Here is a 27,768-nt window from a genome sequence, read left to right on the forward strand (position 1 = left end):
TATGTTATATATGTTTAAGATGGTATTAAACACCTTGGGATAACAATATTGGGTGAAAATACACCATATATATTCAAAATACATGTTTAATCAGCATAATAAATTTTTTTCAAATTATTCTATTCTAAACATGAAATACATTTTTTGAATTCTTTGAAAAGTAGATACATGTATACTGTTAAATGTAAAAGCCCCAGTTGGTTTCAAACTTGTGAATTGCAGACCAGTTACTGACATTTCAACCTATTGTACTACACTGTAAACTTAGACATCAATCAAAAAAGAAAAAAATATATGTGTATGATTATACAGTCCATTTTATTGTTTGTTTTGAGAAAAATTACATCTCAGTATTGAGATGTCCTCTACCTCTCCAAGTTTTTTATATCTCTTGTTCTTTTAAATTGAGGTTGATTGACGTTTATCCAATTTTTTTTTCTCTCAAAGAAAGATCAGTTGTATGATCTGATTCAACTTGACATCCTATAGAAGCTAAAGTTTAAGATTTGCATCAAAATGCTTGTATAGGCACCAGGCTTTCCTCTAAAGTACACCATCCTGATGTCTGTAGAGAAATGGCTGTCAATGTGCGTGCATGTTTCGTTGAATTAACATGCATCAGTTCTATTTAAGGGAGAAGGGGTTTAATTAGGTCTACAGAAAACAGGGATAACAATTTGATAGATGTGTTCATGGCTTGACTTGTGTATCAGGGATGCTTATTTTTGGCACTCACAAATATTAAAGTCACCAGTACTCTCAAAAAGGGGTTGACTCAACATTGTGTCCAACATTTTGTAACTTGTTTTGTATGTATTTTAAAATTTATACTAGTACATGATATATATTTTGTTTCCCTCATTACCTCACACATGCCCTTGGCAGCCATTTGCTTAACATACCATACACTTCATACACAGATTAGCCAAAGATAGATGGATATTGGATAACCTCTTATTGAGGTCAAAAGGTCAAACAAAGATCATTAATATGTTATTGCTCAATATATGTCCAAAGATTTAATAATGTTTAAAGAATTCTTATTTTATTTTTCAGGGTTTTTAAGGCTGTAGTAAAATTATAAATTAATGTGTGTTTTGACCAAATACAATAAAACATACTATGTAAGAAATTTCCAGTGACCTTTTCCTGGTTTTAATTATCTTATACTTTCTGAATAATGAATCTTGCATACACCATGCAAGGAACTGAAATTTTAAGTTCCCAGGTTTACTGTACATATGTACCATTTAATAAAAGAATTTATTATAAGTTTCTATTTAGTTTACAAGGTACAACATACAGTCAAACTTCGTTATCTCATATTAGATCGGAATGTTTGAAAATTTCGAGATATCCGAGCTTTCGAGATATAGAGCTAGGGTAAAATACTTAGGAAGTGAGAGATTGGGTCTTACAAATCACTTCGAAATATCCATTGTATTTGAGCTATCATTGAGATATCAAAGTTCAACTGTATATCCATCTCTCAATTTTATACAGTGATTGATTTGTTTTTTAGTGTATGAAGGAGAGGATCATACATACAAGTTCCAGGCTCCGAGTGAGGATGAGAGGGATGAGTGGATCCAGGTTATCCACACAGCCAGCTATGAATGTCTGAAAATGCAGCTCCAGAGTCTGAGAGAGCAGATCCAGGCCAAGACTGGGAGGGACCCCATCACTCAACCCCCACCCACAGAGTTTGGGATGGAGTATGAGACCCAATCCCAAGGTACGTAGGCATGATACATAATTTCTTCTATCAGTTTATTAAAATGAAACATAAAACATTTTTGATTTCGTGCGCAACTTGGAAGGCATCATTGGAACCCATTGCTTTTATATCAGTTATTCTGTAAAACTGCTTTCATCTGTTGAAAGCAGTGTAACGGATAGAATGCAGTAGGAACCACAGTAGAAAAAAAGTGTTACAGTCCAAAAATCAGTCAAAAACCGCATGAAAGAACATTCACCAAAGCTCTCTATTTTGTAGGAAATGCCAGTGATGACCCTGCCCTAGAGATATGCTTGAGTAAGTTTTGTGTTGGTCAAATCTTGAGTTTACATGAGTGATGTTTCTGTCAATTGCAGAAGTGAAATTCGAAATGATGCTTCATCTTTATAATTTTGATTCTGCCAGGCTGCAATGACTTGCATAATGACGTTAGTGGACAGCCCCCCAATCCTTTCATTGTTCTTAGTACCATTGTCCCTCCTCAACAGACCTGGATCCAGCACAGTAACACTGAAGTAGTGGAAGTAAGTACAGTTGTTAGTACATGTACTACTGTATACAGGGTTATTTTCGCCCCGTGTTATTTTCGCCCTTCTATACTTGTGAACGGTTTCGTGCTGTCTTGAATTCGCCCAAACACAGTTGTATTAAGGAGTGATAAAACGAGAAATTTGTATTCACTCAGTCTTAAATTTGCCCACTGTCAACGAGAGCAAAAGGGGCAAAAATAAAACATGGGTGAATATTTCCCTGTATACAGTATGTTTACACACCACACACTTCTAAGTAGGTGTATAGATAGCAATGTTTACTAGTACTTGTTTATGTGTAAAAAAAAAAATTGCCTTCATTCCCAGAAGATTTACGGGTATTGATAATGCTTTAAAAGTATTTGCAAAACGATATGTACTGGTGTTTATTATCATTTTCAATATGGATAAGTTACATTTTTAATCCATTAAGTCTGGCATTAATTCCTAAAAGTTTGAATTCCTCTGATGAAATAAATCCAATCAGTTTTTTGATAACTCAGTAGTCTCTAGAGTAAAAAAAAAAAAATTAGAATTGAATATTCATTTGCCAGAATATAAAATATTGAAGAAGATTATGGAAATTATCAGGATAGAAATTTTTAAGAACGACTGTAAATTAATGTGCATTGAATCAACTAAAAGTCTTTTAGTCGGAAATGATTTTTCAATTAACAGTCTGTTGTTTCAAATTATCAAAACAAGATATCTCTATTTTACGTTTTTAGAAAAAAGTAAAGCTTACTGATATCTTAATAAGTCATTTATGTACAATATGTGAGTATTTTATTTTTTTACGAACATGTCTTCATTTAATATTGTAGCAAAATTATGATTGGGATTTTTAAATTGTGTTCATTTTGAGTTTGCATGATCGATCGTCATTTTGTTTTGATACCTGGAACCTGTGATCATACGACAAGATTATTTTGAATGCAAAATATTCCTCCTGTTTTACCAGGGCAGTAATGATCCCCAGTTTCTGAAGACCATTGGCTTTGGTGACAAAGACGGGGTTGATCTCAACATGCGGGTGAAGATCACGGTATACCATGTCAAAGAGAGGCTGACAGGGACTGTAAGTATTAGATTACCGCGTGTCCGATTAGCTTCATGATAATTTAATTTTGACAAAAGATTATTTACAAGCTTCCAGTGTGATTACATGTTAACAGCTTTGAGTGTGAAAATTTTGAAAAAATTATAAGCACGTTATTTAAAAATGTTATTACATTACCAGTGAAATGTTTGTTAGTAAATTAACTTTTTTACACTGTTTTCACTGATGAAGATAGATCACTTAAGCTGACAAGATGCAAGGTCAAGAACTTGATATAAATTTTAAGAGTACATGATATTTATTCATTCATTCATATCATTCATTCATTGATTCATTCATTCACTTTAGGCTTTACAGCCCATCAGTATTCACATCAATATAATACAGTTTCCATACATATAAAGGAAAAGGGAAATAGACAAAATATGTAAGTTTAGGGTAAAGCAACAATTCAATCACATACTCAAGATATGTAATTTCTTTTGCATTTAGATGTCCCAGCTTGGTCATGCTATTTTCACATTGAAAGATGTTTTGATGAATGTGGAAATGAAAAGCAAAATGAGACTTGTGTAAGTATATCTTGGAACAGTTTATGAATTTACATAGTAAATATTTATTAGTATGTTTGTTAATATTGTATTGTTAGCTGATAATATATATATTTTCATGTGTTAGAGAAAGGAAATATAGTGCAGAGCTATCATAATTGTAAGTTCATTTTTTAAAATAGAGGGGGCATTGGCTTATACGTTTATTTTCCCATAGAACATGTAAGGAAAATATACAATTTTTTTCAAGTTGAGGTTCCGAAGCAGCCATCCTTCCCCCACCCCCGCTATCTATGTAAACATTGCAAATAGTGACAATATTTTTTTAATTTTCTGATATCAATGGATGGAATTTTGACATCTAGGTATTACCCCCAGGAGATTAGTTTTATAGGTCTCTCGATGTGGGGGATTTTTAATATTGCATGGATGCCGACCTCTCAATTTTCAAATGATTCTACGATCTCTTGTTTGAGATAAATCATGTCTGTAATAGACTGTCAGATGCACTGTTAGTTTCATATGTTTTTTGATTGAAAGTGCTGAATTTTTTTTAGTGCGATTTAGCCCATAAATCTGACTTCATTGATAAAATTGAATCATATATCAAATTATACATTGATGCAACGCTGTATCATGTTACCCAGCATGAAAAACTACAAACAATAGAAAAACTGACACAAAATAGCTTTCTTAATGAATACTATAGGTCTAAACAAGGCTTTTTAATTTCCGGACTGTCGCACTGGTGTGACGGAGCGTCCTAAGAATGTAGACAGTGAAACTGTTTGGCGTTATTGATTGGGGCAATGATGCGTTTGTTGTGTGTGGCCATTGCTGTAACTCATCCTTATACCGCCTGTACACATGGCAGGGTAGTTTGATGAACAGAGACCAGGCATGCAATACCTTCATCAGAAGAGCCTGGCAAAGAGTATAAAAATCTCACTCAAGGCTACATTATTCATTCTAAATAAGATTACCAACATGGTGAAAATACACATCCGCATGCTAATTCCATTTTTTTAACTAGTAGTTCATATTTGCTATTTCTAATCAAGTTTGAATTACAAAACTCTAGTTTTGGAACAGCTGAAATGGCACAAAAAATTTCAGCAATATCTGTGGGCACTGTCTGAAGATTGATGACTCTTCCCATCCTCTGCCCATAATTCACACCTCGTACTTTTAGAATGTTAATTGGCATTTTCCCCCCTTCCTTCATGCATTTTTTAGCTGTGATTGGTCTGGGTTTTGTCATTAACAATGCACCGAGACAGGAAGCAAGTACTATGTGGACCAATGCATGCACAGTAACTAATGGAGATATAAAATATTTCTATCAACAGCGACACTACATATTATATCACTACCTTGTTTTTTGTTTACCTGCTTTGAACTTGACAAATCATCTTTATTTACGGAAGCAAGTTGATGCATAGAGATTCGGATTTATCCATCCCCACAATGTTCAAAAAGAGGTCACAATTTAATATAGATGTCAATTATTTTTGTGAATGCATGAAGGCTAAGGGGAGGTGTTGAAATCTGCGGAAAATATCAAGGGCTTTAAGGTGGAAAAGGACACCTCAAAGTACTTCAGAAAGAAATAAACAATATTATCAAGCATAATTTTATAAACCTTTTCTTTCCTAAAAATGTTACCTAGCGGTGTAAATTGTTATCTAACGATGTAGCATAATGGGTTAGAGCACAAATTATGAATCTGTAAGTCATGAGTTCGAATCCCACTGGGGCTTTTATAATTTTTACCTTTCCGAAAAACATATTTTCTGGTCAAATATTGTAAAATTTTATTAAAATGGTGAAAGTATTTTGATGATAATTGAATTTTATCCACTTGCATAAAAATAGACATGTGTCCCATACCACCTTAATTTTTGATAACGAGAATGATTTGAGCAAACTTGTACTGTAACAACATACTGTAAACATATTTGGTGTGTACGATATTTGGCAGAAATTAGTTTTAAAACAAATTGGCATGGATTTGAATTAGCTTATTCCTGAATGTGACTATTCTTATACATAGATGTATTGCATTTAGCGATGTACTTGATTTAGCGGAAGGCATTCCGCCAAAAGCGCTAAATAGAATTAATACACTGCCAAATGTAGTACGTTTACAGTACATTGTAATAAAAGAAGGATGAAAAAATACATTCTTGTTGATATTTGAGGGAAATGAACTTATTGTTTGATTGACATCAATATGCATTTAGACAAGTTTTTGTAATGAAATAGCAAATTAGGCCCATGGGTCCCTTAGTTTTTTTTTATCAGTTATCCCTGTGCAACCTTTAAGACAGCATACGCATGCATAATAATGAGTTTTAGCTTGCAGAATTTTTTGATGATATTAAAAAACAATGGTATTATTATCTAACCTCTGTCGTGACCATAAAATGCATCTAATGCATATAAGTTTGTGTGTTCTTTCTTTATATAGCTTTTACAGTACTTATTATGTAAATAGGTCAGTAAGTACATTGCATAGATGTCCAACGCTGATATCCTGTGTGAGTCTTTCATGATTGAGTTTTTCCTGAAGAACAGGATTTCCTTTGATGCATGAAGATCAACATTCATGGGGGAGGTTATTATAATGTCAACATGTGATAAGGAGGTGTTAATATATATTGTGTAAATTAAGTCAACTCAACTCATATCATACACTTGGTGACATATATGATGTTTATATCTATGCATACCAGACACAATATCAATTGAATTTATTCAGTTGAACTGATTTGATATTGAGCAGACAGGGAAATTACTTATATTCTGACAATGATTGGTATGTTGCTTTTTTTTTGTACAGTAATTTACAATAATTTATAAACTTTTTGATTTTCATTCAAGTTTTTGATAGAAGACTCTCTCTCTCTCTCCAGATATCTCTCTCGACAGAAATCTCTCTCTCTCTCATCATCATTATCACCTTCATCTTTGTTGTCATGATCTTCATTATCAATAGCAGCATCTTGGGGGCCATGGTTACCCATTTTAACTGATAAGATTATCTCTAATTGATTCAATTGATATAGTCAAACCATTTTTCACATATATATATATATATATATATATATATATATATATATATATATATATATATATATATATATATATATAAACCATCAGACAATTATTTTGTATAATAAAGACAAAATGATAAAAGAAATGTTTGGTCGTCTCAAATATTTTTAAATTATTTCACTGGCAACATTTGTAACATTCTGAAATAGGAAAAGTAAACTCAGTGTAAGTTTTTCTAATCAATGTAATTGGCAATAATTCAAGTGTTTATGCAAGTATGTTTGAATTGATATTTAAGTGACATTTAACAAACAAACAAAATTATTCACTCGTTTAACTTAATTTGCAATCATTTTATCTAGTGATATCAAAATTTATCATATGGAGTACTCAGGTAATAGAATAATTAATATAGCATATATTACATGTTTAATTTTTATTTTGAAATATGTGTCACAGGACCTTATTAACAATTCTTTTGTGTATATATTTACAAGCGTGGTGAAACACATACAATATGATGAGGTAAATCACAGTATATTGCTAGTTAAAGGTCTGGAGATATCTTCCATGATCTCTATCTTTGGATACATCTACTGGTACTGTACCAGTGATCGGCTTAGACCAGTTATCGGCTAAACTGAGGGTTCGGGTTAATAGCACGCGACTATCTGAGATTTTTTAATTAAATCAGTCGTCTGTTTCGAATAAAGGAAAGTAAGTTTGCTTGAAATTAACTTTCTTGAATATGTTTTAAACATGAGCTTAAACTTAAACGATCATTGTTTACCGCTTATTTACATCTTTGCACTTTTAGCAGTGGGGGATGTGACGTAATAATTAAGTTAAAAAATAGAATATTACCTGTTTGTGATACGTTATTATATCCCTTCTTTTATTTGGCATAAAATATCAATACATATAACATCAATAAACAAAGGGAGGTCACTAAATTCCGAGAGATTCATAGCTCAGTTGAACGCCTGATTGCACAAATATTATATTTGAATAGTCTACGATTTTGTGTATTACCGTGTGAGTACAAATGAATAATTTTATAAGGTTTGTTAATATGTATCATAATCCTTACGACCTTTAGTCTGACTCCACAAGGGGCATAATTCAAATTACATTTTGCAGAGTATAAAATCAACATGTACAGGAATTTTACTTTGTTATTATCACGAAGCTGATAACTGGTACAGTAAATCGTGAAAACTCGGCAAATTCGGGGAGTGCTAAAAGTCACAAAACAAGATGTTTTTGGGTTCTAAATATTGATATAATCTAACAGATGGATAAATAAGGAGTTAACCATTTATAGAATGTCAAGTGTTATCCAAAAATATCAAGAAATAAGGAAATACGAAAAGAAAACGTTACATTTTAGCCGATAACTGGTACAGTGCCAGTATAGATAAATTCATATAAATAATCTGTTTAAAGGTCAGAAAAAGGCACAGTCCAGTGTAATGGTGGAATGTTTAAATATCAAAGACACTGTTCAATTTTAAAGTTACCGGTACTCATGTATTAAAAAACTACCCTGACCCGAATGTTCAGTGGAAATGGGACAGCTAGTTAGTCATGTCTTAATTCATATGGATTTTGCAGTAGATACTTTAAGTGATACACTTCCATTGATATCTGTGACTGAGCCATCCCTATTGAAATATGTGTTTGATATTTTGATAAAGAAGTTCCTATGTAATGAAATGTGTTTTTTAACTGTAATACATTTCTAATGTAATCCAGTGAAAATGACTTTCTAGTCACAATGGGAATTCCAGTTTCATCAAAAAGGTACGCCAACCTGTTTGACAAACCTTTAATAGCATAACGTCACAAGTAGAATTTTGTGTAGATGTGTGTGAAATGATTGCATTGAATTTTCCTTTGTTTTTTCACCTTATAACCCTTCAACAGATTATTTCAGCAGTGTGTGTTACCAATATGACCTACCTGGTAAATTCACTGATGAATGTAGAAAATTTTTACATAAAAACTTAATCAGATTATGCATTTTTTTTTTTGTAATGCCTAGCTGCTACACCTTCATTTCCCCATGAACCACCAAGGAATGCGCATTACATTTGAAAATTATTGGTTTAATGGAATTAGTATTACATGTATTTTCAATGAGTACTGATTTAATATAATGAATTGTACCGATTCAACCAGATCGATGTTATTATCTGTTAAATGTTTTGTTCACAGTATGACTGATCTATAATTATTTTTTTTTAAATTTGATTTTTAATCTTTGTATTTAGAAATGTTGCCAAGTCTAAAATAGAATGCCTAAGGAGCAGGGAAGACAAAATCAAATCCTTTACAATGATTGTCATGATCAATAGTTAAACATTGTGATCTGTGTATTGATCACAATGATTAAAATTGATTTTCATAGTGGATTTTTAAAAAAAATCTTTCAAGTTTGAAAAATAATGCACAAAGAGGAGATGAAATTTCTAATTCAGTAAATGTTTTTAAGAAAAAAAACAATGGACTGAGAAAGATATATAGTCATAATTATTTGATTCATAAATCATCAAATTCAGTGGTTTATATATGCAGGTATTTGTTTTCACCTGCACATTTAATTTGAAATATTTGTAACAAAATTTTAAATTCAGAGAGAAAAAAGCAACATATATAGTCTTTAAAAAAAACAAACCCAAAAAACCCCAAAACCATAGCACAGTAAATGTCAAGTAATGGTAATTGATCAGCAGAACATCCTGGTTATGACAGCATGACCCAGTTGTAGAGTGATGCTCCCAGATCGGAGCTTGGAATGGCTCCATTAGGAATCCAACACCCTCTCCAAGCAATATCAGTCTCCGGGAATTTATTGAGGTCATAAAAATCTGTAGCTATTACCGCTGATTGCAAGTACAAATTGATTTCATGATACTAATTCATGCTTTAATGCGAAAAATCATCTCTTTTTATGTCAAACCGTTTTATGCACCATTTTGTTTGCTCTGATAATTGCCCCTTGCCATTAATATTAAATATCCGGTCTTGCAGATTCCATTTCTGTTAAGGATTCTCTATTTTATACATTAGTCCAAGATATTTATTTCAGCAATTCAAAAAAATAGAGGAAAAATTGTTTTGTGCCGATTGATCCAAATGATAAATTTCAATCACTAGCTGAATTGCCAGCTGTTTTATTTCCAGAAATTTGTTTTCATATTTCTTCCACTTGTTGGTTGCTTGTTATTAAAAGCAAAAATACAGTTGAACTTTGACATCTTGAACATTGATATATCAAACATGGATATGTCGATCGAAGTGATTTCTAGTTCCAACCAACTATTTTGAAAGTATTTTACCCTAGATTGATATCTCAAATGCTTGGATATCTCAAAGTTTTTAAACAGTGCATATCCCATCTAGTTCGAAGTAACAAAGTTTGACTTTACTTACAATTGTTTTGGGGTGGGTAATTTTTTGTTTGTTAAGCTATTATAACTGAGTTATTACCCTTATGAACATTGCGTATTTATGCCAATGCAATTAAGACTCTTTTTTCTTTAATATCTAATTTAAATTACTTCCCTTTGTACTGAATCAATATTTACTTGTTCACTAGAACAAATCTTTACAAGTTTCCTGATAGATGTACTGAACATTATTTTTGTTATCAACAAACAAACTACTAGTATCAGAGATAAATAGGCTTTGTTATATGTCCAGATTGTAGGAATGATAATGTTTTCTATGATATTTATTGGTCAATGTCAGGGATTGTTCTTTTCTAATCTAATCTAGTTAACACTTGAAAAGCACCTAAAAACACTACTTGATAGTACATGTGTACTACATGTACATGTATACATGTCATTGAATCAGAGATGTACCACACCTGCATGTACCTGTACATTGTCGATTTAGTTGTGTGTTTTTTACAGAGGTCCAGATCCCCTAGATTGTGGGACCGTCACCATCATGGCCTGGGTCAATGACACAAACCTATCACTGTCACAGGTAGGGAAATATCTTACCTCTATGGTTTCATCAATATTCGTTTAATGCCAATTTTGATGGATTTCATTTTTGAGCTGATCCACAAAATGAAATGTTCCTTGGAAGTGCAATTTCTAATATTGTATTGGTAGGATCTGTGGCCACAAATTTAAGTTATTTAACTGTATTTGAAATTGTGATTCTTATACCCAATCCATTAAAATTGATTGCCACTAACATTATGGAAACCACAGACAAAATATTAAAACTCTTAAGAAATTGTAACTGTTGGGCAAAAATTAGAATAATGCATGTTCTAAAGGTGCAAAAAACAATTGAGTTATCTGGCTCTGGAGACACCATCTCAAATAATTACCTGTTAATTTTGGTATTGTTTGGATCTGAAATAAATCAAGATAGAGGGAGTGGGCATACGTTAACTTTTTCCCCCCAGTTTCCCGTTAGAAAGTGGAATGTGTATCATGATTCTAGAATGAAGATCGAACTAAAAAAAGCCCTTATATAAGATATAATGAGATCATAGAGATGTGTTCAACATCAAGCCATGCTTTATTTTGTCTAGATTGTCTATATACCGGTAAGCATGTACATGTTTAATAAGGCCAAGTTATATATTATCAGAATATATCAGAATGTTTTCCTTTGCTTATAGCTAGGAAGGTGTCTAAAATGCTATAATAAACTGTTACTTTATAAGTAAATCAGATAAATTTCCATAGCAAAAGCTCAAATGTTGCTTTGGCTAATATAAGCTCGTGCAAAATTAATGCATTCAAAATAATTTATATTTTTATAATCTCAATATACCAAGGCTTTTTTTATTGAGATTTAATTGAGTCAGTCGCAACTAATGAATTACTATCTCCGATACATATATAAAGAAAATATACTCATTAATACTGGGTATTTACATCCTTTAATACTGGTTTGATTAATGTCATTCATATTTAGATGTTCTTAGTGATTTTCTTTTAATAGGGGGCCTAAGGCCTGTAAGGATAGATGGCATAATATGGCTGTCACATTCTGCCTGTCATATTTAGAGATCAATGCAAACAAATAGATAATAACAGATTAACCGATTTTCCTGGTGTTTTAGTATTAGGATTCGTTTTAGGGCAAACTTTCTTTTTTATTCTGGTGTACTTTATTGATATGGATAAATTGCTAGTTTTGGATCTTTTCTAGGCTACTTGATTCTGTGATAGCATTTTGATACGGTTATAATTTGTTATTTTACGTGTTTTTAGCTCACCTGAGCTGAAAGCTCAAGTGAGCTATTCTGATCACATTTTGTCTGTCGTCCATCTGTCCGTCTGTCCGTCCGTCCGTCCGTAAACTTTTCACATTTTCAAAATCTTCTCAAGAACTACTGGGCCAATTTCAACCAAACTTGGCACAAATCATCCTTAGGCAAAGGGGATTCAAAGTTGTGAAAATTAAGGGCCACACCCGTTTTCAAGGGGAGATAATTAGAAATTAATGAAAAATTTCGAGAAATTTTCAAAAATCTTCTTCTCAAGAACCAGAAAACCAGGAAAGCTGAAACTTGTGTGGAAGCATCCTCAGGTAGTGTAGATTCAAAGTTGTGAAATTCATGATCCCCGGGGTTAGGTTGGGGCCACAATGGGGGGTCGAAGTTTTACATAGGAATATATAGAGTAAATCTTTAAAAATCTTCTTCTCAGAAACTAAACAGCCAGGAAAGCTGAAACTTGTGTGGAAGCATCCTCAGGTAGTGTAGATTCAAAGTTGTGAAAATCATGACCCCCGGGGGTAGGGTGGGGCCACAATGGGGGGTCGAAGTTTTACATAGGAATATATAGAGTAAATCTTTAAAAATCTTCTTCTCAGAAACTAAACAGCCAGGAAAGCTGAAACTTGTGTGGAAGCATCCTCAGGTAGTGTAGATTCAAAGTTGTGAAAATCATGACCCCCGGGTGTAGGGTGGGGCCACAATGGGGGGTCGAAATTTTACATAGGAATATATAGAATAAATCTTTAAAAATCTTTTTCTCAGAAACTAAACAGCCAGGAAAGCTGACACTTGTGTGGAAGCATCCTCAGGTAGTGTAGATTCAAAGTTGTGAAAATCATAACCCCTGGGGTTAGGTTGGGGCCACAATGGGGGGTCGAAGTTTTACATAGGAATATATAGAGTAAATCTTTAAAAATCTTCTTCTCAGAAACTAAACAGCCAGGAAAGCTGAAACTTGTGTGGAAGCATCCTCAGGTAGTGTAGATTCAAAGTTGTGAAAATCATGACCCCCGGGGGTAGGGTGGGGCCACAATGGGGGGTCGAAGTTTTACATAGGAATATATAGAATAAATCTTTAAAAATCTTCTTCTCAGAAACTAATCGGCCAGGAAAGCTGAAACTTGTGTGGAAGCATCCTCAGGTAGTGTAAATTCAAAGTTGTGAAATTCATGACCCCCGGGGGTAAGGTTGGGGCCACAATGGGGGGTCGAAGTTTTACATAGGAATATATAGAGTAAATCTTTAAAAATCTTCTTCTCAGAAACTAAACAGCCAGGAAAGCTGAAACTTGTGTGGAAGCATCCTCAAGTAGTGTAGATTCAAAGTTGTGAAAATCATGACCCCCGGGGGTAGGGTGGGGCCTCAATGGGGGGTCGAAGTTTTACATAGGAATATATAGAGTAAATCTTTAAAAATCTTCTTCTCAGAAACTAAACAGCCAGGAAAGCTGAAACTTGTGTGGAAGCATCCTCAGGTAGTGTAGATTCAAAGTTGTGAAAATCATGACCCCCGGGGGTAGGGTGGGGCTACAATGGGGGGTCGAAGTTTTACATAGGAATATATAGAATAAATCTTTAAAAATCTTCTTCTCAGAAACTAATCGGCCAGGAAAGCTGAAACTTGTGTGGAAGCATCCTCAGGTAGTGTAGATTCAAAGTTGTGAAAATCATAACCCCTGGGGTTAGGTTGGGGCCACAATGGGGGGTCGAAGTTTTACATAGGAATATATAGAGTAAATCTTTAAAAATCTTCTTCTCAGAAACTAAACAGCCAGGAAAGCTGAAACTTGTGTGGAAGCATCCTCAAGTAGTGTAGATTCAAAGTTGTGAAAATCATGACCCCCGGGGGTAGGGTGAGGCCACATGGGGGGGGGGGGTGTTAAAGTTTTACATAGGAATAAAGAGTAAATCTTTAAAAATCTTCTTCTCAGAAACTAATCAGCAAGATGATTCTTTATAATTGTTAAGACTTTGGCTCCAGGACAATTCTTCGGCCTCACAAGAAGTTTCAGAGTTTGATGTAGCTAAATATCCCATATATAAACAATTGTAAAGGATCTTTTTGAGAACTGCAATACTCAACATGTGATATGACTATAAAATTGAAGCAGGCAGCTATTTTTTCATTAGAATCTTTTTGTATTACTGTTTTGGGTTATTGCCCTTGATTTATTGATTCTTGATTATTTTAATTAATGCATCCACTGTTAACCAATTAATGTGATGATTATTTTTATACAATAATAAATATTCAATGTATATAAGTTTGTTCTGCATAAGTAGTTTTGGGTTAGGCTGGATTAGTTTGTTTATTTTTGATTTCCAATTTTTAGATACTATAAATTATTTTAGGCTGGCACATATATAGGGACAGTGTCTATTGCATTGCAATGAGTGACTGTTTGGGGTTAAACAGGTACGGAGAGATTGAGGGTGTTGACATCCCTGCTCTTTCTAATTTTCGTGTTTTTCTAACCAACGATACAGAATGTGCGGTCATTTCTGCCATGTATCGCATTAATACAAGTGTGCGGTCATACCTGCTTGTATTGGTGGTGGTTGCGGCGGAGCACTAGTGTATAGTCATCCCTGCTGGTGTTCTGGCCTTTCTAGCGCAAGTGTGCGGCACTCCCTGCGTTAGGTTGAGCTGTTGACGCAAGTGTGAGGTCATCCCTGCTTGCGTTATCTCTGCTTGCATTAACGTTGGTACATGTTGAGTTGCGTAGGTGTGCGGTCATCCCTGCCTGCATAACGTTGAGTCCCTATGTATGTGCAGGAGCGGTGATTAAAGTCTGCTCTTGTAAATATTTTCAGCAATCAGGGCTATCCGAGTTCCAAGGGGGATAAATGGATTTTATTTATACAGGATCTACATGTATTAATGTACATTGTCCAGATTGTATTATGACTCCATTAAGCTGACTTTATCATACCTATTGTTCCTCAGGTGAGCGATGTGGCCCATGGGCCTCTTGTTATTTGTTTCAAATGGTTCTCTTCTTACCTTGAGGCTTTTTGATTCTGTAATAGCACATTGATATGTATGCATAACCATGGTTATAATTTGCTGTATTTTTTTCTCAGATGGAACATTTTTAGAAATTTCTTTTCTCTTGAATATGTAAATTTAATGTTTATCATTGGTAATAGTGTTAATTTGTGGGTTTTTTAATTCCTTAGTCGGAAACTGACTCAAATCCGAAGAAGCCTGCCATTGTCAGACACCGCTCCAAGCGGGTCGACACTCTCCGTCCTCATTACAAAAACATCATCACCCGAACATTCCGATTCGACACCACAAAGGGCGATGTGAAACTCCTGGTTCACGAATACATGGGAGAAAGCTTGTTTAGCCTTGATATTCCTATACAACTCTTGTAAGTATTACCTGCCACAAAGCTCGCAATGGCATCACTAGAATTCATGGTGGCTTAATTTGCATGGATTTGATGGGTCACACCCCTCACCCCCAATTTACATTCGTAATGAATTTTGAAAATAGCATCTCACTGGTGATTCCTTCATCAATAAGAAATGCATATTCAAGAAATAACATCTACACAAAGCTTTAAAAAAATGGGATTCCACAAAAAATTGCCCCCCCCCCCCCCAAGAAACCTTAAATGATTTTGATCGTACAGTCCAGGTATACTTAAATTGGATACCTGCTGACAGGGATGCTACATTGACACAAAACTCTTAATCACAGCCATGAATACAATAAAAGAATATCATTTAATAATATATTGAGTGAAGGACCAAGTGAATAGGCACAAATCAATTTTTAATAAGGACTATTCATCTAACTTACAATAAACAAATGCTATCAAACAATGCCACAAACCGAGAGTATTTAATATATGATATGCACATGATTGTATATTTCCTGGAATAATACTAAAAATATGTGTTAAGAAAAACAGGGGCTGGCCCGGGACATGATAGGATCATACCTATACATATTATGTATCCAAAAAGTGTCAAAATCTCCCACAAACTCAATTATTCATGTATTTTTGAAATTCTGCCATATTCTGATAATCCCTATGATCAATTCTATTGTGGGTTTTTCCTTAGAAGTGCATAGTCTTCCTTAAGTATTTTCTTAAATAATGTCAACGAAGCCTTTCCTGCAATACTTGTTTTAAAAAAAAATGGACTGAAATAGATTGTTAATTTTCTGTTACCATAGTTTTTTTTTAAAAATGTCACTAAAATCTAATGCTTATAAAGTTCTCATACGTGCACATTAGCAGCATAAACCTTGGCTGGAGGTAAAACTCTATAGTCACAAAATCCCATTACTGTGTAATAAGTGGGCCGAAAGTGCTGGTTTTAATGCATTTCACTGATTCAACCCTTCATTGTAGCTAGAGTGAAATTGTAATAAATGAATTGTTTAAGGTTTGCCATTGTCTCATTAACATTGAAGTTTTGATAGTTTTTTTTTTGGTTAAGTTTTGTTCAGTTTGATTTATACCGAACACTAATCTTCTGGGATTTTGTTTTTCCAGTGTTTATATCCTTTGATTATACAATATGTGTGGGTGTTGGGCTGAACATTTGACACTTTGATTGCTATAATCATTTTTTTATTTTTTTTGTGCAGGAGGTTATGGATTGAAGAAGAGAAGCATGTGTTATCCCAGCTCCAAGATATCGGTCAGGTGTGTAAATATGGTGTGTTTGTTTCATTTTGGAATAAGCCAAGCCATTACCCAGAAAAAAAAAAATTATTCGGTTCACAGATACCAGACACATTAGATTAAGCACAGAAGTACTCAATTGCTAAATATAGTAAAATTTATTGAAAACTTGTTTTTAATTAATGAATTATAATGATTATTGTCTCCATCAGCTTCAAATTCTTCATGAAAATGAGATTATATATCATATTGATTGAATGAAGTGCAGCGCATTGATGAAATATTATCTGTGTACAAATTATGTCATCACAGAAATAAAATAATTAGTAGGCCATCAGAAAATGAGCTATGAAATCTTTTGTTTTGTGGAAATGGACATAGAAATTGTGACATGAGTTTATATTTGTATGAATGTAGCTGCTAGATTACCGGTATAAACTTTGAATTGGTGAGGACATATATTCTAATTTGTATACACATATACTTTTCCATGACTGGAACTGCTAGATTACTCTATTAAATGTCTTATATTTTGCTATGTATTCTATTCAGCATTTTTTGCCAAAAGCAGCTTCCAATAAAATCCAAGTTTTTCTCATAAAATGAAGAAATGTGTATAGATAGGTACATTCAGATATATATTAATTCAAATATAAAAATCAGTTTTTACCAAATTCTGTACCCTCAAAATATAAAATGTTTATGTAAGAGATGAATGACATGAGTTTATGCTCATCCATGAATGAAGCAGTTGGATCATAGCTTTGATCTGAGGTCAAAAACAGGTACTTTGATTTTTATACTAGTCCATTAATGTAACAGCTAGGTTATGATTATGAGATTAAGCTTATCCTTATCTTTAGCTCCCACCAAAGTACGATAGTGACCAGATTTCCCTGATCACTGTGTCAGCTTCCATCGTCTCCAAGTACACGGACTCGCTCAACAGTCTGACCAGTCACCAAGGTGCGAGCGAGCTCAGACTCATTAAACCCAGTACTCATTACTTCATCGGAAATGTCCAGTGTATACTAATATAGCAGATTGGTCTTCTGTTTAATAGATTTTCTCAATCTCCTTGATTATTTATTTTAACCAGGATGTTTCTTGTTAGAAGTTGTTTAACTTCGGAGCAATGAGCTTTTAATGGAATGACTTGTTTGTGACTGTTTACTAAGTACTTACCAAGTACAGTAAAACATGCTGATAGCGAATTGCAAGGGATGAGCGATTTTGCTTTGTTATAGACATAATTCACTATATCCGTTAACTTTACAATATGTTTAAAACCCACAGGGAATGAAAATCACTTCTGATCACTATCAGTTTCAATTATATACTAGTAATAATGAGCGCCTTTGCTATAAGCGTGTTTTACTGTATATATGACTATATATACATGTACAATGTATATGTAAGGCACTAAATTGTCTATACAGACCTACACATAAAATAATTGATAAACATTTGATAAATGCAAGGACTATCATCATGTCAAAAAGAGGTTGAATTATGATCCATTAATTTCTGTCTCAGTTTTTTTTTTCTTGAAATATTAAAAAGCAACCAATGAAACATGTGTAAATATTTACAGATATTTTCCACAGTATTGACAAAACACTTTTAACCATATGTGCCCCTACATATTCTAGTTGTATATATAGACATGTATGCTTTTATACATGTATGTAGTTGTATATTGGACCATCCTTTCTTAGCCAAGCAAGATGTATATAAACAATATACCGCCTGTTTTGTGTAGATGTTTGCCCACGGGAGATTGCGAGCTTTACAAGACCGACTGGATTACTGTACGAGCATGATCACAATGTATGAGCAGCATCTTAACTTTCTCAGTTCCTTCAAAGGTGACGTTCTTCTTCCTTTACCTACTAGTCTAATAATCTAATTATACCTATATACGTGTACCTGCATTTACATAATTCCTGTATAATATTGCTAATCTTGCTATCCAAAGTAACGGCAGTGAGAAATTTGGCTAATTGATTTCATATTAATTTTTTTTTTTTGCTATGGCGTCAAACTTGAATTTAAAAAATAACTAATGCTTCATTACTAATGAATGAGCCATAATGGTTTCCTGTAATGATCGAGTTACACCCAATGGTAAAGAGAATTGTGAATGAAAGTGAAAAATATTTGACATTTTAGATGCTGTTCTGTTCTTACCAGTATTCATTATTAAACTTAAAATTTGTTATCATGACATCTAAAATTCATGAGATATTGAGAAAATCATCATGTTTTAAATGTCAATAGAATTTTGCATGAATCAAAGGGAAAATGGAAAACTTTAAAGTGCAATAATCCAGTTTGCTGTTATAGTTACATTAATAATTCTATGCAATAAATTTGAAACCAATAACTTGTACTGTCAATCAATGTCATTTTGATCACAACGAGGTTAAAATAAATAAAAAATTCTAATTCGCATCAAAATATCCGAGGTATTATAAAGATATTGAAGTCTGAATTTCAACTACATGTATATGATATACGAAACAGTAACTAGTGAGCAAACTTTTAATTTCTAGTAAAGATAAATCTTTTTGACTGCTTGCATTATGGCATTATGTCTATTTAATTGATGTAAATTCTTTGATCAAAATTAGGTCCATGCTTTAAAGCCAGCTGCAAGAAAGGTGACAAAGAGCTGGAGTTCCTTCCCCTGAATCTCCATCTTCAGAGAATGACTGTGATAAACGAGGAGAAGAATACGAGTAAGTGTCCATCAAACATTCTCCTGATTTGTAATGCCATCATTGTTTTATTATACTGGTATATATATGAGATTTTCATAATTTATTTCAAAAATGAACCCACACCTGTGGTCAGCTGAGGCAGACATAGTTACTACGGTCCAAAATGTTCAGCTTGATCCATTTGTTTTTTATGCAAATCATGAAAAAATCATTTTTTTTTTTTTTTCATTTCAATTAATAGTTTTTCTTTACATTTTATAAGGACAGTTATTTTTTCAATTATGTCATAGTCCTGATTTCTTTAGTTAAAGTTCAGTATTAAGGTTCACAAACATGTGGATCTAGATTCTGATAGTTTTTAAAAACTCCATATACATGTAAATTCATTTAATTTTATTGGTATTTTTTGTAAAATAATGTGTAGATTCACATTTGGACAAATGTCATAATTTTTAAGTGATAAATGTTTGAATTATTTTCCTGAACTGAATGGTTGGCAATTAAAAAATATTTTTAATCACTTCTAATTTTTCCACTTGTTTGAACTGTCTAGCGGGCTGGTATGATGCCATTACGGTGGGAGCGTTCACTGCCTACGCCCAGAAATACAAACATGGCGGCCTGAGTCGACTATTGAGCCAACTCCAGGAGTCGCATTCAACAGAGAACAACTCAGTGACCAACCTGTCCCTGGCTTGTGATCTCGTGAACTCTATTTATGATCATAAAATGAGCATATCAAAAGATTGTGATACCTTGTGTAGACTCGCGAGTAGTGGGACTGCAGAGGAGATGACTGAAATAACAAACTCTCTACAGCAAAAGGTGCATAACTCTCAAATTTATACTTTCAGTTAATCTAATGTAAAGGACCAATCTACATTTTGAAAACTAAAACTTCCATCAGCTACTCAGTTTCTAATATGTTGTGTGGAAGATCTTCCACCCAACGTACATGTATCGAAAACCAGGGAGCAGATGGAAGTTCTAATTTTTATTAGATTGCGTGAAGGACCATCACTACATTGCACACTTATTTCAGGGTACTTTGTATAATAAGAGTGATCTATGATTTAAAAATTAAGCTGTTTTCATTTTTGTATAGAGTCCAAAAGAGGGCTGGATGGCTTTGGCCATTTTTGGACTAGATTGGTCTCCCTTGAGAAATGAAGTTTTCAATATTATAAAGATCATTGTGAAATATTCAGTGTTGTATAAAGTTGCAATGCATTTGAAATTGATTGTACAGATAAAGGAGTTGGTGGAAGAATGTGATTCTCCCTTAGTGCAGAATACTGCAGATGAATATAATCGCATCAAAGTAGAATTATCTCAGAATTCGAGCCAGTCCAGTCTAGACTCACTATCAGGGGACACAACTCCGGGTGCTAAGGTTAATGAGGACACTGGCAAAAATTTGAAGTGGTCAGGAACAGACTTTGTGAAAAGCCCTACTGCTGAACCCTGGGTAATTTATTTGAATTCTACAACCAGAAATTTATTTTTATGTTTGATGCATGTACATTGTACTTGGGAAAGCTTGATATTTTAAAGCTACTGTCTTATATGTTGAATGTGATTCTTAACTTTGATAGCAATTTGTTTTTCTGTACAGGAAATGACTCGTTTAAACATGGAAGCAGCTGCCATGTGTCTGATCTCAATAGTGGATGATCTGGTGGTTGGTGAATCAGCGGAGAGAAGCAAGTGGCTGGAAGAAATCAACCCAGCCGTCATGAAACTTAAAAGCTTCCTGGAAATTGTCTACCAAAAAATCCTACTAATTGTCATGTTTTTAAACATTAAGGTATGATTAATGTGTTTTTAAGAGAGAAATCTTTTAAGTCATTTACATAAATATAGAATTAATGTCATATTTAAGCTTATTCATGTCATTATGTTATGTCTTGTAGGAACACCGTGGTAATTCAAGGTTGATGCACATAGTTAGATATAGAAGAGACGTTTGCTTCTCTCATGCAGTAAGTATTTTGTAAATACAGATAATGTGTACAATTAAAAACATTCTAGGTTTTAGGGAGCTTTTTTCTCTTTTAGAATCATTAGGGCCCTGCTCCCATTAGGCTGTCCATCTGACTTTACCTCTCCTAAATAATTTTCTCTCCTGTGGCAAAATCTGGCTCATATACTTAATGAACAGAGTGTCTTTGGGTAAATAGTAAACCTTGCAGTCACCTTGAACCAAGTTTGTTCATCTAAGTTTAAAGTCATAGCTGACCTTTGTTTAAAATACTTGTATGGGCCATATATTCCCTCCCCTTGACCCTATCTAGCTCAAGCTTCACATAAAGTTGCATGTGGGTAAAAAGTATTACATGTACTTGATATTGAACCAAGTTTTAAGGTCAAAGGTGAAGTTTATAGCAGACGAAAATTTAGTTTGGACCACAATTTCTCTTTGCTTGGCCTTCACCAATAGACTGCCTATAGGGAAGTGGGTGTAGTGATATTGATAGTTTTTAAGTCAAAGGTCAATGTTGTAGCAGATCATTTAAAAATCTTATCCATGCAAACAAGATTTTCTCTCACCTTGGTCCTCAGACTTCACCTAAAGACTGCCTGAAGAAAAATGGTGTGAGGTGAACTTGCATTGAGTTTTTTCTTCTCAATTTTCAAGGTCATGGCAGACCTCTGTGTAATTAAACAAAACTTGTCTTTTCTCCTCTTGTCTCTTGCATCTGCCTTATAGTTCATGCATAATTGTTTGTTGGATAAAAGATGTGCAGTGATCTTGAACCAATATTAAGGTCAAAACTAAGTCCTATAAAACATTGTTCTTCTAAAGTTATTTTTACTAAAATAGGGCCTTTTGAGATAGCCATAATCTCAAAGATATTTATTTTTTTTATTGGTATGGGAGTATAATATTAATATTATTAATGTTATATCCCTCCCCCCTCCCCCCCCCCCCCCACAAAAAAAAACAAAACTTAAAATGTATTCATAGAACGTGTTATGTCTAAAATTGATCATATGTCTATTTTCTCTTTCAGCTTACAACACTTGTTAGTGGCTTTGTTACCAAGATAACCAGCTGTATATCCAATGAAGAGTTCCTGAAACAGATACAGGAAGTAGGAATATTTTGTCAATTTGAGGGATTACTTAGTTGCCATGGTGATGAAATGGGAATGATAGAAGATTTCTGTGTAGCAGTGGATGATTTAAAGTTTGTCAGATTTCAGTTTGTCAAAACTGATGACCCAAGTGTTTCCCCAACAGTCTTTCAGGATGGGTAATTGTTTGTTTAAACTGCAGAGCTTGACTATGCATTTTCATTGTAAATTAATTTTCTTTTCCTCCGTTAAAGCAAGTTGATTTAAAAAATGTGTTTATGATTCAATTTCAGTCATTTCAAAAGTGGTGCTTTTGGAGATTTTCACAGGTATAGTTAATATAGTTCTGTCATATGATTTTCGAAAAATTCTGATTTACTTATTATGTACATCTACCAACCTACATGAAGTTTAGGGGTTATCTCAGAACTGTACTAGATGTTAAAATCTTTGGATTTTTTTCTTCATGAGAACTACGGTAGTTTGCAAATCACTCTCATGATTTTGCTTTTTGTTTCTTTCAGACATTGCGTCTGTGTGAGCATACCCCTCCAAGATGAAATGTTCAACAAACTGCCAAATGAATTACAGAGAGGAGGGAAAATCAGTGTCACTCCAGTACTGTTCAACATCGGCATCAATGAGCAGGCCTCATTAGCAGACAAGTAAGGCTTTACTCACCATCTCAGAAAAGGACCTCAATTCTTTAAGTTTTAAATTTGCAATAACACTCACTCACTTGATCTCTTTATAAGTTTTCTAAAACTGACCAAGTACTTTATTTTTACATTTAAAATTTTCTGTATGTTTTTTTTGATGTGTTTATATCAAAGGCACCTTTGTCGACCAAAGAAAAAAAGTAGAGAAGACATTAAAAAAAAACCTTAATTAACAGAGCCAATATTATAGTGTTAAAGAAGAATAAAAAAAGTAGCCCCAAATTTCATTTTTAATAAATAAAGAGTATAGACACAATGATATTCTTTTTTACATCATACATTGTTTATGTACATGTAATCTTTCATGCCTTCTGGGCCCAAAATTGAAATAAAACCATCTATTTAGTAAGTAAAAAGTATGTATAGGCTTCTACTGACATAACCCTGATGATAGCATGAATATATGATGATTTTTATCCACTTAAGTTCATTTGTTTCACTGAAATGTTATATATATATATATTTCTATTCTTTATTCTAGAATTGGAGACACTTCACTACAAGAAAAAATCAATACAGAGAATGTTACCAAAGTGATTTCATATTTAGAGAAATATGAGAAGATATTTGGAAGTTTAGGTATTTATCAACTGTGCATTTTTTTAAACTTTTATGAAAACTCATAATTAAACATGGGCACATATACCTATGTATAATCATCTTCATTTAGATGTACATGTACATTAATTCATTTGCAGATAAAGGAAAATCAGGTCAAGGTACTATGAATGATTTGAAAAGCAAACTTGTATACAACACAGCCTCCAAGAAAAGCAAAAATACCGATGTCCTGAAGCTAGCTGCAGAGGTTTGTGAAAATACATTAACTGTTAATATGTTGATACATGTATAATGATATGCCATGAGAGACATCTAACATCAAAGATGATTATTACATGTATTTTTTCCAGATTTGTCGTAAAGTTTGTGAAAATACATTAACTGTTAATATGTTGATACATGTATAATGATATGCCATGAGAGACATCTAACATCAAAGATGATTATTACATGTATTTTTTCCAGATTTGTCGTAAAGTTAATGGAATTCGGGTAACGAGTTGTAAGAGTGCCAAAGACAGAACCTCCATGAGTGTGACCCTGGAGCAAGTTTATATTCTACAACAGGAGCATGACCTAGCCTCTCATGTTTTCTCCCAGGCCCTCGACTGCTTCAGAAGGTAGGACACATTCAGTACACGCTGTACAGGAAAATATTGCAGTTTAAAAAAAAAAAACCTCAAATTAAGAATTGACTGAAATATTTAAGAAATGAATCCAAAAACTCAATGGCATTTTCTTTCATCAAAGCCTTTGGTTGTCAAAAAGTTTGCATTCTTAACAAAAAAGAAATTTGCAGTAAAAGATCAATCTCAGCAAGGATTTAACTGGAGAGTTTGACATTAATCAAACTGTCAGGCAAATCTCAGTTTAGATTAGTTAGAAATGTTAGACTTAAACTTTAAAGTCATATTCAGCCAGGCATTGCTGTTTCTTTGAAATTATAAACTATAAAACATTTTTTTCTACCTTTGAAATATTAAGAATTTTTGCTCATGTTTATTGTTGCATTTATTATGCAGCCACTTTAAAGTTTAGGGTGTAAAACATGTACCATACTTGTAATGGTTTCAGTTTACTTGCCTTTGCCTGTGCAATCATTTATTCATGCATATACAGTAATCCATATTCTTTCATTTCAGTGAGGGAGTGAGACGAGAAAACACGTATAAAAACATTGGTTCTAGGAAGTATGCCTTCAACAGCTTCCAGCTTCTGTATGTTCCCAAGCTTTACCGACCTCCAAACGGGACTTATGGCAATGTCCAAGGCTAGCTGACTCCTTTACATTCATCAGTACATAATACTACATTGTCCATGTGTAAATTGGAACATATATTACATGTATACTGTATGTCTGTTGAATCTCCGAGATACTTGTTGTTGGTTATCAATGTTAAAATTGTGTAGATGCTCAAGGATGGTGTGGATTTTATCAATCGTCATTCAGTTGTTATAATTTAATCAAAGTAAAGGCCATCTTTAGAATGTTTTTTGCTCAGCTCTTCCAAATGTTTAAACTTTGAAGGAGGTAGGAGAGATAAAATTATAAGTAGGGGGATAAAAAAGCTACTGTAAACCAACTTTTATTTGCTACAACTTTATTTCATGATTTACCGGACATAAACTGGTTCACAGTGACTAATCTGAAAATAAAATAACAGAGATATGCAAATGAAAGTTGGTTTACAGTATTTTCAACCTTTTCTGAATTGTTAGGGAAAGTCAGTCAAATGAATTGTCATCCGTCTGACTGGGGGAAAAGAGAAAGATAGCAAACAAATTTTCAAAGCTGAATGGTCTCATGAGTATTGATGAACAACTTTTTACACCTTTTTTAAAAATTTTATACTTGCTAAAATTAATTGTCTTTTTAATCCATTTTTTTACCACAAGAGAATTTAAAAGTAATCATCATTAACCTAGAGAATGGTTTAGTCATGATTTAAATACTGTTATTATACATGTACCGGTATTACATTTTGTTACTGCTTGTATTCATTTAGTGAATGTGATAAAAAAAAGTTTAATCATAAAATTATTTATTAAAACCTTCATTTTATCAGAAATGATTATCAGCTGTTTCTCCTTGTTTGGAATATCATTTTGAAATTTCAAAGACTTTAAAAATGTATGATTTGATTCTTTAGACCTGGAGGTTGTAAAGTTTTGATTTAACCCTTTTATATATTACCTTCTTGTTTGAATTGTTTTTAAACCTTTAAGAAATGGATTTTTTTGCAGTTGCATTTTCTTATATTTTATTCTCTCCATTTGTAACAATTGGCAATATGCAGATTGCATTTAAATTCAAATATTTTGATGTCAGTTTTAGATACTTTTATGCTACAATATGAGGAGTGATTATGAATACCGTAGTTTTACAGGAGTTGAGGCGAACTTCAGCTTAAAACGAAAATTTATTTGAAAACTTCCTGATTGAGAGAATTATATTATTTAAAAATTTCCTGATTGATTTAACATTATTTTCATAACATTATCAGCCCATGTTTTAGTTTTTATAAATTGATTGGAGTCAATTTTGTGAAGAATTGGTTGTTATCTTCGATTTACAAGCAAGGTTACAGATTGTGACATGCAAGTGAAACAGAAGAAAATAAAAATGATCAAACTCCATTGTACTTTAATGAAATTTGCATGGCGATATGCCATGGAGGAGTAATCATCTTCTGCTGACCGGTCTCACCCGTAATGTGTATTAAAAATAGAGTTCAATGTTATAATTTTTCAAAGTAAAAAAAATCAATTCTTTTATATGATTATATATTTGTCAGCAATGAAAAATTTTGAAAGTTTGTCAAAACTGTACATGTGTTAATTAATTCAAATGAACAGTTAAGAAAATTTGTTATAAAATATGATTGTTTTACATGTATTTTGTCATTAAATATATTGTTTTAAATTAAGTGAACCAATGTGCAATTAATTTTACAATAAAATATTTACCCCGTTAAATTATTGTTGCATCATTTTGGAGAGTTCATCCTTTATAAAGTAAAGTCCAGATCTAATCAACTGGATGTGAAAATGTCATTTCTTTCTACCAAAAGCTTGTATATGTACAAAAAAACACAAGGCCATTAAAAAAAACTAGCATTTGCTGACCAGTCATTCTCATTTATATGACTCCATTTTGAAATATCAGTGTCGCTCAAGTTTAGATCGTTTTTTCTTGAAGTAACGGAATAACATTATACATGTTTTGCAGTAAATGATTTTGGCAGCTAATATCGAATTTATATACAATAAATTGCCGTTTATTTTTATATGAATTATTGTTATTTTAACAGCCGAATTATAAATTCGTCTGTGAAATTTGCATTCAGAATAGTGAAAAAATATACATGTACAGTGTATATATGAATATTCTTAACTCAGTAAATTAAACCTTACCTGATTTAATTAAACATGAATGTCTTATTTTTCTCGATGGTATTTAATACAGCAGAAATACAGTCGCCTATATCGGAAATTCAAAATCAAGGACAAGTTAAAAATATATGATATGAGAGAGGAAAAGTAAATTTTATAAGTTTTACAATTATATTTTAATTGTATATTTCAGAACTGTTATAAGGAATTGTTATATGAATATGAAAAACAACAGCAAAAATGTAAAAACTGGGTAAGTCTCGTTAGAAATGAACTTTATTGTCTGGGACTTGGAAATTTTTGGGAACAACAAGAAGTTACTAATGTTAAACAATTTGTTCTACTAGTTGAACAGCGCCTTACGGACGCGTTCATACAGAATTGTTATAGTGTTTTTAAAAATTCTTCAAAATGTATATTGTACAAGGAAATAGCTTCACATTTTTGTTTACAGAAATAT

The 27,768-nt window shown here is 32.9% G+C and overlaps 1 protein-coding gene across 8 annotated transcripts in view; it reads left to right on the top strand.

The window, feature by feature from the left end:
* Positions 1-26,891, top strand: part of LOC105321544 (inositol polyphosphate-4-phosphatase type I A) — a 32,580-nt gene extending 5,689 nt beyond the window's left edge. For 3 of the 8 annotated variants that reach the window (XM_066076654.1, XM_066076656.1, XM_066076655.1), the window contains exons 5-27: positions 1,523-1,735; positions 1,997-2,035; positions 2,144-2,262; positions 3,230-3,346; positions 3,821-3,900; positions 8,692-8,739; positions 10,857-10,932; positions 11,495-11,509; positions 15,370-15,566; positions 16,799-16,856; positions 18,598-18,703; positions 19,469-19,576; positions 20,112-20,383; positions 20,808-21,026; positions 21,174-21,365; positions 21,472-21,540; positions 22,573-22,814; positions 22,929-22,964; positions 23,160-23,300; positions 23,836-23,933; positions 24,053-24,162; positions 24,381-24,535; positions 25,058-26,891. In XM_066076654.1, the coding sequence (XP_065932726.1) occupies positions 1,523-1,735; positions 1,997-2,035; positions 2,144-2,262; positions 3,230-3,346; positions 3,821-3,900; positions 8,692-8,739; positions 10,857-10,932; positions 11,495-11,509; positions 15,370-15,566; positions 16,799-16,856; positions 18,598-18,703; positions 19,469-19,576; positions 20,112-20,383; positions 20,808-21,026; positions 21,174-21,365; positions 21,472-21,540; positions 22,573-22,814; positions 22,929-22,964; positions 23,160-23,300; positions 23,836-23,933; positions 24,053-24,162; positions 24,381-24,535; positions 25,058-25,190 (2,843 nt within the window). In that variant the 3' untranslated portion in view covers positions 25,191-26,891. Of the gene's footprint in view, positions 1-1,522; positions 1,736-1,996; positions 2,036-2,143; positions 2,263-3,229; positions 3,347-3,820; positions 3,901-8,691; positions 8,740-10,856; positions 10,933-11,494; positions 11,510-15,369; positions 15,567-16,798; positions 16,857-17,698; positions 17,802-18,597; positions 18,704-19,468; positions 19,577-20,111; positions 20,384-20,807; positions 21,027-21,173; positions 21,366-21,471; positions 21,541-22,572; positions 22,815-22,928; positions 22,965-23,159; positions 23,301-23,835; positions 23,934-24,052; positions 24,163-24,380; positions 24,536-25,057 lie in introns of all 8 variants that reach the window. The other 5 variants (XM_066076657.1, XM_066076658.1, XM_011419861.4 and 2 more) reach the window with 5 other exon arrangements.
* Positions 26,892-27,768: the final 877 nt, after the last annotated feature.

Source organism: Magallana gigas, chromosome 2 (assembly GCF_963853765.1).
Source record: "Magallana gigas chromosome 2, xbMagGiga1.1, whole genome shotgun sequence".
Classification (NCBI taxonomy): Eukaryota; Metazoa; Mollusca; class Bivalvia; order Ostreida; family Ostreidae; genus Magallana; species Magallana gigas.